This window comes from Lemur catta, chromosome 5 (assembly GCF_020740605.2).
Source record: "Lemur catta isolate mLemCat1 chromosome 5, mLemCat1.pri, whole genome shotgun sequence".
Lineage (NCBI taxonomy): Eukaryota > Metazoa > Chordata > Mammalia > Primates > Lemuridae > Lemur > Lemur catta.
The window spans coordinates 52,591,697-52,610,567 of record NC_059132.1 but is presented as its reverse complement, the minus strand read 5'-3'; the positions used below and the strand labels follow the sequence as shown (position 1 = coordinate 52,610,567).

Genomic DNA, 18,871 nt, shown 5'->3' with positions numbered 1-18,871 from the left:
TCAGCACTTATTAAAGCCATTGTACCCTTTACACAGAAACCCCAAATCCTCTATGTGACAAAAGATTTGAAAGGGTAGAGAATTATACAAATGTTTACTGCTGGTATGCACCGCAGGTTGGACTGAGTTCACTGTCCAGTTGAGCGGAGGCTTCAACGCGCTGTCCACCAGCACTCAGTTATAAAGTCAAAGAAGCAGAAAGGAAGAAAGGAGTGACCATGGAATTCCTGACTTCTTTAAGAAGTGTATGTCCATAATTTGCATAAAAATAATATGCATTGTCAAAATCAGGGTTGAAATTTGAAACAAGAAAAAAGGGACAACAATCTGGTATTCTTAAGGCAAAACAATAGAAATCTCTTTAAATAGATACTTTATTACATCCACAGGCGATAAAATCCCAGAGCTACTGTTAGGCACGTAAATACAGACCCTGTAAGAAACAAACAATTGAGAATACTATTAGTTCTAGTAACAGTTTCTTGAGGGAACATCTCTTTATGAAGAACACACACAGACACTCATGTACCTATCCACCCAGAAAATAAAGAAACCTAAAAACTGAGATTGCTCACCGATATACCACATTTCATGAAACACCTGCCTATGAAAGAAACAAACCCCCACACCTTGAAATCATCATCTTCAAAGTGCAAATGTATCCAATATTCACGAAAACTTTTCAATGAAAGTTCAGAATCACAAAAATTCTATGGTCAAAAAGTTTACACATATGTACTATACACGGACACATACTTTAATGTAAAGAGCAAAATTTCACTGTTAAATACTGCTGTAACTTTACAATATTTGATTTATCCAAAATGTTAAATATGACTTGAAATAATGGCTAATTTGGCAGGGAGAGGGTACATGAATCTTCATTCCCTCTTTTGGCTCAAAAATTGCAAAAGCAAAAAATAACTCTCTAAAAGGAGTGTCACCAATTCAAGGATAAAGATCAGAACTCTAACATCTTCCATTTTATCCATAAAATATTCCATCTTGAATTTTACTCTAATCCCAAATAACTATAGATCAATTATAGTATCTTATAAAATTTAAGATCCTATCAATTGTAAAGATACATCCTTGTTTTATTTACTACTAAGAAAGAAAAAAGCCAATTAAAGTATGATACTCCATCTATAAGGAACTGTAAGATGCATTCCAATTTCAAAGATGTTAAAATATGAAAAAAAGCGTTAGAATCAATGAAATACAGTATCTGTCATTGACTTATTTTATAAATTTGATTCATTTTCTTTTCAGATTGTTTTAAATACTTACATATAAAACAGCTTACCTGCCAAATATTTAATATTATCAAGCTTGTGCGACTCGAGCATGGTTTTGAGGCCAGCAACCTCAGTTTCTATCTTCCTGTCTGTTTGGGTGAGGGCCCGATCTTGCTCGGCATGCTTTAAAAACAGTCACAGCATTAGACCATTGTGGGTACCAAGCCCTCTGCTCTGCACCTCAAGAACCTCCCGACAGGATGCAGCCACACGGAAACCTGGGTAAGACTAAGGAGCCTGGGCTTCAGTCTTAGTTCTACTGTCCTCATGCTATCTGTAACCTCTCCAGGCCTCAGTTTCCTTCTGTTTGAAAAAAGGAAAAAACAAATACCTTTGGCCTTGCCTTCACACAAGCTACTTAGAGAATCTAATGCGATGATTTATGTGAAAAAGGCTTTCCTAAGCTATATGGTGCTCTATAAATGACAGAGTACGAAGCCAGTCTGTTCTCAATGCCAACAACTATGTCTCATCATTCTAAACCCCTCTTAGTGAAAGGTATACAGTAAACTAAAAAATGCTCTCAAGGAATGAATGGAGCCTTAGGTAATCTAAAAGCAGCAGTGCTTGTCTTGATAACTATTTCTAGTCACATTTTAAAAAAGCCTTCTTCTTTCACAGTTCGAACAGCAAGTATTTCATTAATATGAGGCTTGGCTACCAAGGACTAATTTGTGTCCTTCTTCAAATGTAAGACAGTAAAAGGAGATACCTAATTAACCCCTAAAAAGCAATGAGTTTGGATGATAAAGGGGTTATATAATTGTGTTAATGCATAAAGGCACTGGGAATGCTTCACTAAAACTCCTAAGCAACTAAGTAGTTCCCTATGGCTACCAATTCAGGCAAAGAATAAGGAAATGAAAGCCTGGATGAGTAGAACAGTATTCCAGAGGAATATCCCAGTATTCCAAAATTCTCTCATGGAAGCCTCTTGTGGGTTTCAGAGGTCCCAGCTAACACAGTATGGAAAAGAAGTAATACATGCCATAAATTAAAAATATAATTCCTTACTATTCTTTAATTACTGAGATTTAAACTTTTTAAATAAAATGTTCACTAAGAAAAATAAACTTTCATTAAGAAGTTTTAAATCTTTTATTGTCTTTCATTAACATAACAAATTAGCTTTCATTATTTTTCATTAAGATAATCAAGTATATTGCTAAGGGCAAAAAAAAATCCTATGACACTCCACTTCTTGGTACATACACAAAAAAACTGAAAGCAGGGACCACAACAGATACTTGCACACCATGTTCACAGCAGCGTTAGTCACAAAAGCCAAAAGGTGGAAGCAACCCAAGTGTCCACTGACAGATGAATAAATGTGGTATATACACACAATAGAATAGTATTTGGCGTTAAAAAGGAAGGAAATCGTGTCATTTGCAATAACATGGATGAACCTTGAAGATGTTATGCTAAGTGAAATAAGCCAGCCACAAAAAGACTGTATGATTCTACTTATATGTGGTAGCTACTACGGTCAAATTCATATAGACAGAAAGTAGAACAGTGGTTGCCAGGGGTTAGGGGAAGAGGAAATGGGGAATTAGTGTTTAAGAAATATAGTTTCAATTTTGCAAAACAGAAAGAGTTCTGTGATGGATGGTGGTGGTTGCCGAAAAATGTGAATGCACTGAACTATATGCTTAAAAATGGTTAAGATGGTAATTTTTATGTTGTGTATATTTTAGCACAATTAAGAAAAATCCCATGACACTAAACCCGTATGTATCTTCCTTTCATGCATCATTATGAATAATTATACATGGGATGAAGCAAAAATGAATAAAATGACAAAGAAAAGTCAAAGTCTCATTTCTTACCAATGCCATTATTTCTGTTCTTAATTCCAGCAGCTTCCTTTCATTCATTGAATACTGAAACAAACATGTAACATGGGTCAGATCCTGATCTACTGCTCTCTCTTCTTCTCTGGTGCCTTAAATATTCTAGTCTTAGTAAATCCTACAATATGTAACACCAGAAAATCACCTATGGGATGGAGCAGCCTATCTGCCTCTTTCTTTATATCTGTTATTTGAGGTTTCTTATTTATACTCACTTATTCCTCCAATATCTGGTTTGCCTTCTGTCATCTGTCACCTCTCTGCTGTTTATCTCTTCACTGTGCTGCAGGTACCTAGGTCTCTCCCACTATTACAATATAATAACATTCCCTGGGGGCCATTTAGAGGAATACTGAGTCAGATGCTCTTTTAGCTTTGAAAGGGTTAAAAACAGTGGAGATCCAACTCAATTTAGGAGCTATCTTATCCTAACTACAAGCAAAACAGGTCACTACTTGAAGCTCAGACAAAAGACAATAAAGATATAAAGCTGGGGAAAAAATAGCTGCAAGGCATATTATTCTGTGACAGAGACATTATGTTGTGATTATAAAACACAACTAAACACATAAATACAAAAAATACACTAAATCATCACATTGGTTTTAATAATAATTTAAAAAAACTACTCCGGCATAGTCACAATCCAGTGTTACTAAAGGAACCGATTCTACCCAGAATTTAAATATCTTGCCTTGGCTATTCATGTCATTGAAAAGAATGCAGTTTTGTTGGCACTAAGATTAAAATCAGACATATCTCTTTAGTAGTGGGCATTAGGATATATACATATAGATGTATTTTTTTGGGACAGGATCTCACTCTTGTAGCCCAAGCTGGAGTGCAGTGGCATGATCATAGCTCTCTGCAACCTCCAACTCCTGGGCTCCAGCAATCCCCCAGCCTTAGCCTCCTCAGTAGCTAGGACTACAGACCACACCACGATGCCTGACTAATTTTTTATTTTTTGTGAAGACAGGGTCTTATTATGTTGCTCAGGCTTGTCTTGTACTCCTGGCCTCAAGAGATCCTCCTGACTCGGTCTCCCCAAAGTGCTGGGATTATAGGTGTGAGTCTCTGTGCCCAGCTGGGCATTAGGATTTAATTGAGCAAATGACAATCTGCAATTTAATTATTTAGCCAAATTTAGCAGTGTGGGGGGGTATACCAACTTTAGTGACACTTATGTTAATAAATTCTGATAATCCACTACCATCAGACCAACCTGCAATTTAAATGAAGAATTTTAAGACCTAAGTTAACACTGTAATGGGGGAAAAGTTAATGAAAATATCTAGATATTTTCTAGCTATAAAATGTTCTCCAAGTACTAACGTGGGGATAAGGGAGAAAAACATTTCTTAGAAGTAAAAAAAGAAAAACAGAAACAAAAAAACCCCAGAACCCCAAACTAAGGACTAGTCACAAAACCAAAGAACAATGCTCTTTAAATGTCAGGGTTTGAGACCAGGAGAGCACTATGCAACAATCACCACTAGAGGGCGGCGCGGAACTGGATTTTCCACACCTTTAAACTCTGGTCTTTATTACCTCGACATTGATTCATCCTCAAGAGAACTAAGCCTCAATCTTGACATTGCTGTGATTTTTAAAATAACATCTATGTGGCTCCATCTCCCTACACTACAAAACAGTTTACATGCCATACTCATATTTTTTTTTTTTTGAGACAGAGTCTCGCTCTGTTGCCCTGGCTAGAATGCAGTGGCGTCAGCCTAGCTCACAGCAACCTCAAACTCCTGGGCTCCAGCGATCCTCCTGCCTCAGCCTCCCGAGTAGCTGGGACTACAGGCATGCGCCACCACACTCGGCTAATTTATTCTATTTTTAGTTGTCCAGCTAATTTCTTTGTATTTTTAGTAGAGATGGGGTCTCGATCTTGCTCAGGCTGGTCTTGAACTCCTGAACTCAAGAGATCCTCCCACCTTGGTCTTCCAGAGTGCTAGGATTACAGGCGTCAGCCACCATGTCCGGCCTAGATATGTTTCAATCTTTAATTTTTGTGTAGAATTTCATATTATTTAATATTAATAATTTCATATTATTCAAGTCTGAGATAATGAACTTTTGCAAGATTAGGGCCTGAGGAGATTTAAATCAGTATTAGATCAAGATTGAGTATAATTTTTTTCTTAATGTCTATATATTAAATAACATACAATCCAGTTTCAGAAACAAAAAATTCAAACTCTATTTGACCAAGATTTTAATGTTACTTTTGAAAGTATCAAATTTAAGCCCTAAGCCAAAATATAATCAAAGAAAAAACTGTCTAACACTCATAAACAGGTAAATATTCAACAACACCTGTGACTTGAACTTAATGGAGCATTCCATCCTGAAAAGAAATTAATATATAATCTATTTTTAAAAAAGGAACATACCAATTCTTTTACTCTGCTCTTTTCTAGATTGAAGTCTAACTTGGTATCTGTTCGGACTTTGATCACTTCATCCTAGTAGGAAGGCAAACAACAAAGAGAGAGAGAAATCCAAAGTAAGAAATGCAAACCCTCTGCTGCATGATGCCAGGAATCCCCGCCTCTGCAGCCTCTACTCTAGGGAGCCAGCCAGGGAAGGCCACAGCCAAAGGCTTCCAGAGAAGGGCCTAACCACATCAGAGGTCTCTGGTCAGCCCTGCCTTAGGACTTCCCACTTACCTATACAAATAATCCCTTTTTACACTTAAACCAGTCTAGAGTGGGTTACTCTTGCTTTTAACCTCAAGATCCCCATATAATCTCCTTGTGGAAATTATAAATAAAGCTGTTCCTTAGACAACTTTGGAAAACAAAGATGAACTCAAGGTAGTAAAATATTAAATTCTAGTTTCAATAAAGCCTTTTCTCTGATACTTATCAAATATCTTTTCTTCCTTAACATCAATGTACTTTCTACTAAAAAAAACAGCTGGCGCAGTAAGCATTTAAAAATCACATTATTTTTCCAAAGATGGTCTTTTTTTTTTTTTAACTTTTTAAATAGAGATAGGGTCTTGCTCTTGCTCAGACTGATCTTGAACTCCTGACCTCAAGTGATCCTCTCGCCTCAGCCTCCTACACTGCTAGGATTACAGGCATGAGCCACCGCACCTGACCTAAAGATGGTTTCTTTTAAGAGAATCTAAGGGTTCCTTCCATGTGACTACTTTAGAAAAATTTTGACTTAAAAATCACTTAATCACTCCTAAAACACAATTTTCTTAATGCATTTAGTTACAGACATTAGTAATTGATTCATTGGCTTCTTGGCTAAATCTTACGATGTGTACTTTTGAGGCATACACAAACATTTCACAGTTTTTAAAAACAATATATTTCTCATATTATATTTAAGTTTATATAATTACAAACAAGTCAGCAAACAGGAAAGAGAATCTTACCACTACTTGTTGTTTTAACTGATGTAGTTCGAGTTTTATTTTCTAAAAACACATTAAAAAAAAACAAGAATATGTTTAGAAAGTTAAAAGAACAATATAAAACTTGGCAATCAACAAATATTACATCATATATTTATACACAAGTTCAAGTTCTTTCCTCATTCTATACAACTTGACTACATTCAGAACACAGTATTAATTGAATAGTGCTAGTATAATACACGTGTGTATCTTGAAATCAGTTTTAATTCATCTTGAAGATTACATACAATTAGTAACACAATTAATTGTTTTTAACATACACATTTGCAGGGTCATTGAAGAGTGACCTTGCTTTTTTGACTGCCTCCTTTGATTTTTCTTTTAACTAATTTTGCTTTCAAATAACTGATTTCAAGCACAACTTGGAAAGTTTCAAATTTCACTTTTGCTAGAAGGTTTCTTATGAGGCTAAGGTCAACAGGCAATAAATGGCCTTCCCTTATGCGACTTTAAATACGACCAAAAATAAAAGGAAGATGCATATGTAGAGTGTACTTATTTAAATTCTGATCCCATATGCCTCACTTAAACGAAATGGATATTTTGCAGCAGAATTTGTTCATAAAAACTAAAAATTGGCATCAATCCTAATACACAACACAATAGAATGATGTAGTATGTTCATATAATACTATAGAATATGAAAATGAGAATATAGAATATAGAACACTATAGACAATGAAAAAAAATCATCTTTTGCTACAAGACAAACTGCATGATTCCATCAAATGAAGTGGTAGAACAGGCAAAACTAGTCAAGGGGCTATCAGCCAGGACAGGGCTTCCTCTGCGGAGGGCGACAGACGACAGGGTTAGGAGCAGGACTTCTGGGGCATCGGCAACATTCTACTTCTTGATCTGACCACATGTGTACACTTAGTGAAAACATGCCAAGATGTAACTTACGTGAGCTCTTTTGTGTGTGTATATTATATCTCAATGGCTAACTAGAACATATTTTGTAAGTGTGAGTAGCTCTGTAGTTTTACCTCATTTTCTGCTCTGAGGGCTGAAAATTCACTCTTCTCCAAAATAATCATATCCTTTTTCACATTAGCAATCTGAGACATTATTTGCTGAAGAGTGATCTCCTAGGAAAGGAAAAACAAAACATATAATCTAGTCTATCCTGGGAAGCCCACCTCCCATCAACTCTACCTTGCATCATCTTAAGGAGAAACTAGAGGGATAGGACAAGAGGAAACGTTCAGTAAGGTCATCCTCTCTTCCTACATCAGAAAAGGAAAAGAATAAAAACACACATCTGGTGTCATCATCAAGTGAACCACAGTTATTAATTAAAGGGTGGCAGTCTGAGGACTCAATAACATGATGCTATAATATTAATACTATAATTCTGGTCACATCTCCATTTTTTAAAAGATGTTTCACTGGAATAGCCCATTTTCAAGCACAGTGAGCTTTTAAGCATAACGATTCTACAACAGTTGACTAAATAGCTTTGAATAAACATTTTTTATGCCACAGTAATCTTTTGCCTCTCAACTATGGTTAAAATTACTATTAACTTTTCAACCAAACATTATCCAAAAAATTACATTAATATATTACTACAAACAATATCCCACCTTTAGATTTCTAATTTGCTAAACCACCAGACAAAGCTAACCTGCTGCATCTTGGTGACCATGTCTTTGTAGACGACATCCATGTTGGTCTCCATGATCTTGACCAATGCAGATACAATGATTTCTGCTTGTTGAGTAGTAAACCCTAAGCAAGCACACAAACAAAATCAAACATACTCGCAAGAACTCCAAAATTCCACAGCAAACTTACACATTCACATGAGTGTCTGAATGCAGATGCAGGGGAAAGCACAGTGTGGTAGGAGGAGGGTGAGGAGACTAGAGCCACAGACCATGATGTGTCTGTCGCTTTGAGCAAGTATCTGAGCCTGTTTCCCCACATAAAATGAGCTGGTTGGGCCCAGCTATCAAAAAGCATATTTTCAGAGAATGTTTGATGACACAGGGAATGTCTGCAATTCACTGTTAAGTGAAAAAAAGCAAGAATCAAAATTATAGATGCAATTATTGTTTTTGTAATTTAACAAAGATTGACAATAATTTTTATTTTCTTCTTTATATTTCTCTTTGTTGTATATGTTTTCTATAGTGGACAATATTTCTTTAATTTTAAAATACATATGTTATTAAAAAATGATTTACTTAAATAGGAGAACTCAATTGTTTTATATCCAGCATAAATCAGTCAAATCACTGACTATATAAATAGTAATCTGTTAGTTAACTTATTTAATGTTAAAAGACAAAATAAGTTCTTTCATCTTTCCTCCACAATTCTCTTCAGTAACTAGTGTGGTGGGGACAAACTGGGAAAAATATGAACTTTGATGCTCAATAAATGATGGTGAATTGAAGATAGAGATTCAACTCAGCCATATTACTGTTTTTTTTGTTTTTTGTTTTGAGACAGAGTCTCGCTTTTTTGCCCAGGCTAGAGTGAGTGCTGTGGCATCAGCCTAGCTCACAGCAACCTCAAACTCCTGGGCTCAAGCACTCCTACTGCTTCAGCCTCCCGAGTAGCTGGGACTACAGGCATGTGCCACTATGCCCGGCTAATTTTTTCTATATAGATTTTTAGTTGGCCATATGATTTCTTTCTATTTTTAGTAGAGACGGGGTCTCGCTCTTGCTCAGGCTGGTCTCGAACGCCTGACCTCGAGCGATCCACCCGCCTCGGCCTCCCAGAGTGCTAGGATTACAGGCGTGAGCCACCATGCCCGGTCTGCCATGTGACTGTTTTTAATAACTTTGGATAGGTAACTCATAGTTCACATATGAAATTCTAATAAAAATCCCTAACACTGAGTGTTTGGAAAGTAATTCTATTAAATGCTTCCGTCTATAAGAACGTCAGAAGAATCTATTGATTCTTGTAATTAATGGTGCATTTTTTTGAATAAAGTAGTAATTAATACAATTTGTTTGGATGAGATGAAGCGTGGGATTATAATTAACAAAAAACCAAAGATTTAAAGGAGAAGAAAATAACCTCCAAAGACCTACTCCCATCAATTCATTAAAAATGCTTTAATAGTTCCACATGTGTACCATGCACATCTAGAAAACAATATTCAAAAGGTCACCCACCAACATGTTAACATTGTTTAGCTCTGGGGTATTGGGGCTCTGAGTTTTTTTTGTTTGTTTTCTTTTTTCTTTTCTGTCTTCCAATTTTTTGAAAATACAAATCTTTCACAAATTTAAAACTTCATTAAGAAGAGTTAATGGTTAAACATAATTACGTTTGGCAATTATGAGAAGAAAAATAGGGACTGAAAGAGAACTTATAACCACCTTAGAGGAGATAAGAAAAAGTAGAAGCCTGAAACCCTACTGAGTTATGAAATACAAATTAATTTTTTATAGAAATGAGAAAATTGGATACGACTAGAGTTAGTGAAATTACAGAAATATAGGGAGTTTTGTTGATCAACAGACATAGCTCTGGATAAAGAAAGGGTGGGTCAGTCCTTCCTGGTCTCATGCTAAGCCAGTCATCTCAGACACCCATCATTCATCCACATCGGGGTGTCCCCTCCCTACAGCATACTCTGGTGTGGTTCCCACATCCCAGGTCTTGAAAGATGCAATCATTCATGGGTCAAGGTTTGAAATCAAGAAAAATAGGAAGACTTCTGCTTGTCAAGATAACTTTACATGCCCCCCACCTCACTTCTACTTTTCTCTTTTAAACTCTGAACTGAAAGAAGTTTTTGTGGCAAAGGCCTAGTTTTTCAGGTTTGACAAGAAAATTATTACACAGCATTCGACAGTTTTTCCAAAGTGCACTGATGCACATTTCATTTAAAATTAAAAAGGATCTTTGGAATTCTTATCATACCCATGCTATAGATGAGCAAATAGAAACTGAGAAAGGGAAAGGGTTTCCTAAGCTATGTGACTAGAAGTTGGCAGAGCTAGGCTTGAACGCAGAGCTCTAACTCCCTACAAAAGCACTGAATAATTAATTCCATTACTTTGTCTTAGGCATGTAAGGCACACCTACAGAGGATAGCCTTTCTGATATGAACATGTACAATTGGACAAACACACAAAGAAGTAAAAACACAGGTACAATTATTCCAAAGCATAATCTACACTAATTTGAAATTCTGATTTTGAGAATCTGTCACAGAATAGAGAATTATAATTGGTGTATTTGTCTAAATTTGATTACGTATGAGAATGTTCCCTACATTCTAAGTGCACTTTGAATGAATGCCACATATACCAGAGCAATCTTTTACATTAATTAACTCGACAGCAATAAGGGAGAATGTTAGCCTGATTATTAAAAAGAAAAAGAACACAGTAAGTTGAAATTATCAAGAGTTGCCACTGAGCAACATTTTAATTTCACAAGATTTTAAAAACCACACAAGATGCACAGTAATAAAACTATCACTTCTGTGCTTCAGACATAGTTGTCATAGGAATCATTCCTTAGCTTTGCTGATTTGTGTCTAAATTTTTACCTATAACACTATACTTCCATGGTGATGTTGTAAAAATATACTTCACTTGGATAGAGTGTAAGATAAGTCTCCATTGTAATGATAAGCAAAAATATCCTTAAATAATGAGGGCTTAAAAAATGGAGACTGACCAAAAGATTGCCTTAAAAGTCAAAGAGAAATATGAGAAATCAAATGAAACCATAAGAGAAGTCATAGTTTATAGTGTTTTCTAAGGTACTGAGTGACAAATGAGAGAGGATTACCATTGTCTTCAAGTAAGCACACTAAGGCATGGGTGTCAAAGTAGAGCTTCCTACTCCCAGAAGAGGTGAAATCTCTCCTTTTGCGCTCCAGCTGCAGGTACCGAGCAGACAAGCTTAGCTCTAGGATGGAAAGAAGAGTTCAAAACAGACAATGCTAAACCAAAGCAACTTGGCACCACGAGGAAATAAGGCAAACCCCAAAAGCCTATCTCATATTTTGTAACAGCTTCATTCAGACAGAATTCACACATTGTACAGTTCACTTGTTTTTGGTATGTTTAGAGTTGTACAACCATTCCACAATCAAGCTTAGGACATTTTCTATCACCCCCAAAACATACGATAATGTACCCCATTAGCTATCACCTTCCAGTTTCCCCAGCCCTTCCCCAATCCCCTCACCCACACCCAAGGCAATCACTAATCTATTTTGTGTCCCTCTACTTTTTGCCTACTCTGGAGATTTCATATACACAGAATCATACAATATGTGGTTTTTTGTGACTGGTTTCTATCACTTAGCATGTTTTCAAGGGTCATTCATGTTGTAGCTGCGTCAGCACTTTATTTCTTTGTATTTCTCAATAATACTCCATTGTATAGCTATACCAAATTTTGTTTATCCATTTATCAGTTGAAGTACAGTTGGGTTGTTTCTATTTCTTAGCTATTATGAATAATTGTGTAGACATAATTTTTTTTTTTTTTTTTTTTTTAAATTGTGCAGGCCTGAGAGCCTCTTCAGTCCTTGTCCAGGGGCGTGCTAACCTTCTCTCCTTTCATACAACACTAGACATGATGTTTTCAATTCTCTGGAATATATACGTAGGAGTGTGATTGCTGGATCATATGGTAACCCTCTGTTTAATTGTTTCAGGAACTGCCAGACTACACTATTTTACATTCCCAGTAGCAGTGTATTAGGGTTCCTTTCTACATATCCTTGTCAACACTTGTGATTATCTGGGCTTTTAAAAAATTATAATCATCCAAATGGGTGTGAAGTGGTATCTCATTGTGGTTTTGATTATTAGCATTTCCTTGATACCTAATGATTTTGAGCATTCTTTCATGGGCTTATTGGCAATTTGTATACCTTCTTTGGGGAAATGTCTATTCAAGTCTGCTATGGTTTGGATGTATCCCCCAAAATTCATGTGTTAGAAACTTAATCCCCAATATAACAGTGTTGAGAGGTGGGAACCTTAAGAGGTGCTTAGGTCATGAGGGCTTTGCTCTTGTGAAAGGATTCATCCTGTTATCCTGGGAGTGCATTAGTTATCCGGGAAGTGAGATTTCTGATAAAAAAATGAGTTCTCTGCCCCCCCCCCCAACATGTCCTTTCTCCTTCTGCCATGCCATAATGCAGCAAGAAGTCTCTGGCTAGATGCAGGTCCCTTGATCTTGGATTTTCCAGCCCCCAGAACTGTAAGAAATAAATTTCTTTATAAATTACAAACTTGTGGTATTCTGTTAAAGCAGCACAAAGCCCTTTTGCCCATTTTTAACTGGGCTGTCTTTTTAATTACTGAGCTGTAAGAGTTCTTTACCTATTCTAGATACAAGTTCCTTATCAGATTATGATTTGAAAAATTTTCTCCCATTCTGTGGTCTGTCTTTTCACTTTTTGATAGTATCCTTTGAAGCACAAAAGTTTAATTTTGATGAAGTCCAAATGATCTGTTTTTTTGTTGCTCATTCTTTTGATATCATATGTAAGAAACCACTGGCTAATTCAAGTATATGAAGATTTACACCCAGGTTTTCTTCTAAGAGTTTTACAGTGTTAGCTCTTACGTTGAGGTCTTTGATACATCTTAAGTTAATTTTTGCTTATGGTGTGTGCTTCATTCATCTATATGTGGAGGTCCAGATGTACCATCTCCTTCACTGAATTGTCTTGTGACCCTTGTTGAAAACTAACATACTGTAAGTGTGAGGGTTTATCTCTGGGATTTTTTAAGATTTTCTACATATAGGTCAAATCACCTGAGAATGATAGTTTTATTTCTTCCTTTCTAATCTAGATGATTTTTATTTCATTTTCTTGCCTAATTGCTCTGGGTAGGACTTCCAATACAATGTTGGATAGAATAGCAAGAGCAGACATTCTTTTCTTGTTCCTGATCTTAGGGGGAAAGGATCCAGTCTTTCTCCATTAAATATGATGTTAGTTGTGGGTTTTCATAGATGCTCTTTATCAGGCTAAGTTCTCTTCTATTTCTGCATTGAGGTTTTTTGTTTTTTTTTTAAATCATGAAGGGGGGTTGAATTTTGACAGATGCTCTGAATTTGTTGAGATGATCATGTGGGTTTGACCTTTTTTCTATTAATGTGGTATATTACATGAATTGATTTTCAGATGTTAAATGAACTTGACATTCCTGGGATAAATCCCACTTTGTCATGGTACATAATACTTTTTATATGTTGCTGGATGTGGTTTGCTAGGATATTGTTGAGATAATTGGCCTACAGTATTCTTTTCTTGTGATGCCTTTGTAAAAGCCTATCTTTAGAGATGTGTTTTAACAATCTTTACATTACCTTTTCTATGAATTTTTGTGCATTTAACCACAGATTCAACCCATTCTATAAAATTTTTGTTTCAAGGCACTCATTCAAGGGAGGTAATACAGTATATGGTATGCCTAGCTTTTGGATTTCATGAACAACTAAAACAGTTTTTTAAAAAACTGGAATAATATTTGGGTTGCCAATTTTTAGTTTTATCAAGAAAGGACATTTAAACATAGCTATTCACTATTTAATATTACCATCATACTAAAAAAGACATTTTGACACCAAAAAGAAAAAAAAAGGTTGGACAATCTAAAGAAACTTCATTCAAATTTAATAAATGTGGCTATATGAACATCTTGCTACATATTTGCCATTACTTTTCTAAATTTGCCATGAACTGGCACTAGTCTAAGGTCACGTGTTGGAGAAGAGTGGTAGGAAAGAGAAGAGCCATCTATTAATTCATAGACCAAAGGCTTCTCAGCAGGCCCCCTGAATGACCAGAAAGATGTTTCAGCTAATCAGCTACCACTCTCAATCCTTCACCCCAAACACTTTATTTTTTGAGACAGGTCTCACTCTGTTGTTGGGGCTAGAGTGCAGTGGTGACATCATAGCTCACAGCATCCTCAAACTCCTGGGCTCAAATGATCCTCTTGCCTCAGTCTCCCAAGTAGCTGGGACCACAGGCACAGGCCATCAAGCCCGGCTAATTTTTCTATTTTTTTTGTAGAGACAGGGTCTCACTATGTTGCTCAGGTTGGTCTCAAACTCCTGACCTTAAGTGATCCTCCCACCTTGGCCTCCCAAAATGCTAGGATTATAGGTGTAAGCCATCGTGCCTGGCCCCTAAACACTTGAAAAGAAAATCACAGGTAAGCAAAAATGTGATATGGACTGGACCCTACAGATCTGATGCTTCACTGCAGCCTATAAATCACAGGTAAGCAAAAATGTGATATGGACTGGACCCTACAGATCTGATGCTTCACTGCAGCCTATAGCACTCATTCCTTGCTCAAAGCTTGGGAAGAAGATAGTTGTGGTCATGGTAAGCATTAAGATACGTGCAAGAGATGCAATAGTACATATTTATATCAAGCACTGTTTGCAGGCTGACAAAATATAAAATGTAATGACTCATGTGTACATGTGTTTGATGGTAAAATGGGCCCTTAGATTCAAAGAGCCACTGGCCTATAGTATAATGTCCTTGACTAGGCATACAAAGCTCTTGATATTTTAGCCCACATTATCCTTTGAGCTTTCTTTCTAGAAACCTAAGCTATTCTATTTCTTGCACTTGCATGTCTTAAGCATGGCTTGCTTCCCTTCTCAACTGTGAAATTGTAAGCATTCTTTTTTATCCCTCTTCATTTAATTTGATAATTTCCTAAGTACACATTATATACCAGGCATGGCATTTTGTTATACTTTATGGTTTTCTCTGCTACCTCCACCCACGTAAGGGAACAGTCTTTATTGCTCCCTTACCTGTGTTCTCAGCTCAGTCTTAACACTTAGTACATTATTTCCTCATCTGTATCATCTGTTTGTCCAAGCTGCCCAACAGAAGCCAGCCTTATTCATTTTTTATCTTTAGACTCTAGTAGAGGACCTGAAATATAGGAGGCTAGGAATAATTCTTTTTTAACAGTTGAATTGTAATGACTTCTAAGATCTAGATTATGAGACTGTCTAGAATAAAACTTTGCTATCACCTCCTTTTTCCTCTTCACCTTAGTTCTTCCCTTTTCACATAAATGAGCTCACTTAAATTTGGTACCTCTTTTTTCACCATTTATTTCCAGTTGTGGAACTAAAACTGGCCTGCATAAGAAGAGACCCAGAATGTCTGCCCAACACAAAATAGACCTAGCTCAAGAAACAGTGGTGAGTGAATGAATGAATGAGTGAAAGCATTTTTGAAGGGGTCCTCTAAGACCACCTCACCCTGCTGGACTGTCCCATGGGTCACGGGGCTTGAAAACATCTGAGGCTGGAATGGCTTGCAAAGAGTGACAGGGTCATTCTAGTACCAAATTCCTTGTTTCTAGTAACAAAATAGCCACTTATGTGATTTAAAACTGTGGTCCCCAAGCCCTGGCCTGTGGACCAGTACCAGTCTGGGGCCTGTCAGGAACCCAGTGGCAGGGAGTGAGCAAAGCTTCATCTGTATTTACAGCTGCTCCCCATGGCTCACATCACCGCATAAGCTCTGCCTCCTGTCAGATCAGCAGTGGCATTAGATTCTCACGGGACTCGAACCCTACTGTAAACTGTGCATGCCGGGGATCTAGGCTGCATGTTCCTTATGAGAATCTAATGCCTGATGATCTGAGGTGGAGCTGAGGTGGTGATGCTAGCGCTGGGGAGCAGCTGCAAATGTAATAAATGTAATGCGCTTTAATCATCCTGAAACCAACACACCCCAAGTCTGTGGAAAAATCCTCTTCCATGAAACCATCCCTTGTGCCAAAAAGGTTGGGGACCACTGATTTAAAACACAAACAACCCCTTCACCCCTACCCATGCTCACACATATACAAAACAAAACAATCCCATGATTACTTTCCTAAGCAAGAGCTAATGCCAATTTGGACACTGCAGATGTTTTTCCAAAACGATTGGAACCAGAAATAGCAAGCTTATTTCAAAGGAGTACTGCCTTCTGAAAAGTAGAGAAAAGAGCTGGACACTTTCCACTTGGCACTCCAACCCCTGCTGTGGGAAGGAAACGCTATCTTGCCTTCTGTCAAAGGGCAATACCCGAGGATGCAGCAAATTCCCTGACTTCCCACTGACATCCAAGAAACAAGTAGACTGAGCTATGTTAACATGTACATGCAATTCTTCTCTTGGGGGACCTTCAGCATATCAAAAAGATATTAAAAACCCACAAGTACAATAGAGGCCCAAAGTTTGCCTTGGACAGATGAGGAAACCAAGTAAAAATTTCATATTCATAACTTCCTTAAGTAGCTGTACTGAGTATCTTGGTCACCAAACCAACAACTCGCCAGATAGCATACACAACAGTGGTCTCATGAGCTTATAAATATGTATTTTTACCTTACCTGTTCTACGTTTAAATATGTTTAGCACATTAGCTGCCATGTGAGTTGCATTTAACTCACACTAGTTTTGGGCCCAGGGCCTCATGAAGCAAAACCCTGTAGTTGGTTCGTGAAAATCTTACTTGTTGATGTTCTTCTTGTTACAATTAATATTGACAAATTAATTCTAAAAACGTGGACTAAATGAATAGAAGTCAATACATTTTGTTTTTCATTAAATCAGAAAGGATCGTTTTGTTTTCAAAGTTTTTATTCTATTTTCACAATTAAACACCCGAGCCTCAAGGAAAAAAAATTTTTTTCTAGCTTGGCAGTCAAATGTGTTAGATACACAAATACTTACCACAGTGTTACAACTGCCTACAGTATTCAGTACAGTAACGTGCTACACAGGTTTGTAGCCTAGGAGCGACAGGTTATATACCACGCAGCCTAGGCAGAGGCCATAACATCCAGGTTTGTGTAAGTGCACTCTATGATGTTCACAAAAGAAGAAATCACCTAATGACACATTTCTCAGTAAGCAACTGTCCTGAAGGAATGCATGACTTGACTATATCGAGTTAAATGCTACCTTCTCAGTGAAACCAATTCTGATCACTATTTAAATTCACAAGTGGAGGCCCACTCCACTTCTCATCTCTTACCCCTGTATTTTTTCCTAGAGCATTTATTCAAATTATGCATATACAAAAATTACATATGCATATATAAATTATATATACATAAATTATACATACAAACACACATACTTTTATTACGTTTCCTCTGCTAGAATTCAGCTCCAGAGGGAAAAGATCTTGCTGACCACTATACCCCACACACCTAGAAAAGTGCCAGGCACAAGGTAGGCGCCAGTGCTCCATGAATGACTTAATGAATCTGTTAAGAGTTTGCAATCAAATTGTAATACACTCCCTTCATTTCCCAGAGCTTCGCTCCTCCAATCTGCAGGCCTCCTGCACACCCTGTATCACCCCTTCACCCGCGTCGCTAGCAGGCAGGGCGGCTGACGCCCAGCAGCAGACACTGAACGCGGGCGTGCGCCACCTCGCCGCCCCGCCACGCACCGCCCTCCCCCGCCGCCGCCAGATTTCTGCGCCAGGTACCTTGTGCCTGGGATTCCCAGGAATTCGTATCTAACAGGCTGACGAAGCCCGGCCGTCGCGGCCCCAAAAGGCGGCCCCACGCCTTCGCCCCCGGCGCCGGGAGGACGCAGCTGACCTCGGCTGACTCGCCCCGAGGGCCGCCCGGCCTGCCCTCGGCGCGGCCACACCTCCCGCCCGCCCCGCCGCCCCGGCCCCGCGGGGCGGGCCCCTCCTCCCGCGCCCGGTCCTCACCTCTCCTGCAGGAAGCGAGGGCGGCCGCCGGGCCGAGGCAGAGGGGAGGGGAGCCGGCGACGCCCGGGACGAGGCCCGGCTGGCACCTCCACGCGCCGCTGCGCCCGGCCAGCGGGGCGGCGAGCCCAGGGCGGGAGCGCTCCCGGTCCCGGGGCGGCCGGCGCGGGGCGGCAGCAGCCAGCCGCGGGGAGGGCACGAACAGGAGGAGGAGCAGCGGGGAGGCACGTGACGCGCCACCGCGGACCGCCGGAGCGCGGGGGCGCAGCGCCCCCCGGCCGATGGGGAGCGCGGAGAGAGCGCGGCGCGCCGAGGCTCCGCGGCCGCCCGGGCTTCTGTAGCGGCCCCCGGGCAGGAAGAACAGGAGCCGCCGGCGACCAGGCGGGCGCTCTGCCCTCTCGCTTGCGACCGAGCCACAGTCCATCCCCGAGCCGGTCACTGGCCCGGGGGCGCGCTCATGGCGCTCGCGCGCGGCGCCGGTCACGCGCAGCCCCGGCCCGGAGTTGGCGACGGGAGCGAGCGTGGGCGGCAGCGCGGGCCCGCCCTTTCCTGCCGGGCGTGCGGG

General features: G+C 39.0%; 1 protein-coding gene and 1 pseudogene across 1 annotated transcript; both read right to left on the bottom strand.

Moving 5' to 3' along the window:
- Positions 1 to 356: 356 nt before the first annotated feature.
- MCUR1 (mitochondrial calcium uniporter regulator 1) lies at positions 357 to 18,828 on the bottom strand. The gene is made up of 9 exons (XM_045551804.1): positions 18,310 to 18,828; positions 11,370 to 11,489; positions 8,230 to 8,333; positions 7,589 to 7,690; positions 6,558 to 6,599; positions 5,560 to 5,631; positions 3,131 to 3,184; positions 1,307 to 1,421; positions 357 to 433 (listed from the first exon to the last, which is right to left on the bottom strand). The coding sequence occupies exons 1-9, from the start codon at positions 18,728 to 18,730 to the stop codon at positions 378 to 380; spliced, it is 1,086 nt and encodes a 361-aa protein (XP_045407760.1). The 5' UTR covers positions 18,731 to 18,828; the 3' UTR covers positions 357 to 377.
- LOC123639078 lies at positions 12,058 to 12,159 on the bottom strand (annotated as a pseudogene).
- Positions 18,829 to 18,871: the final 43 nt, after the last annotated feature.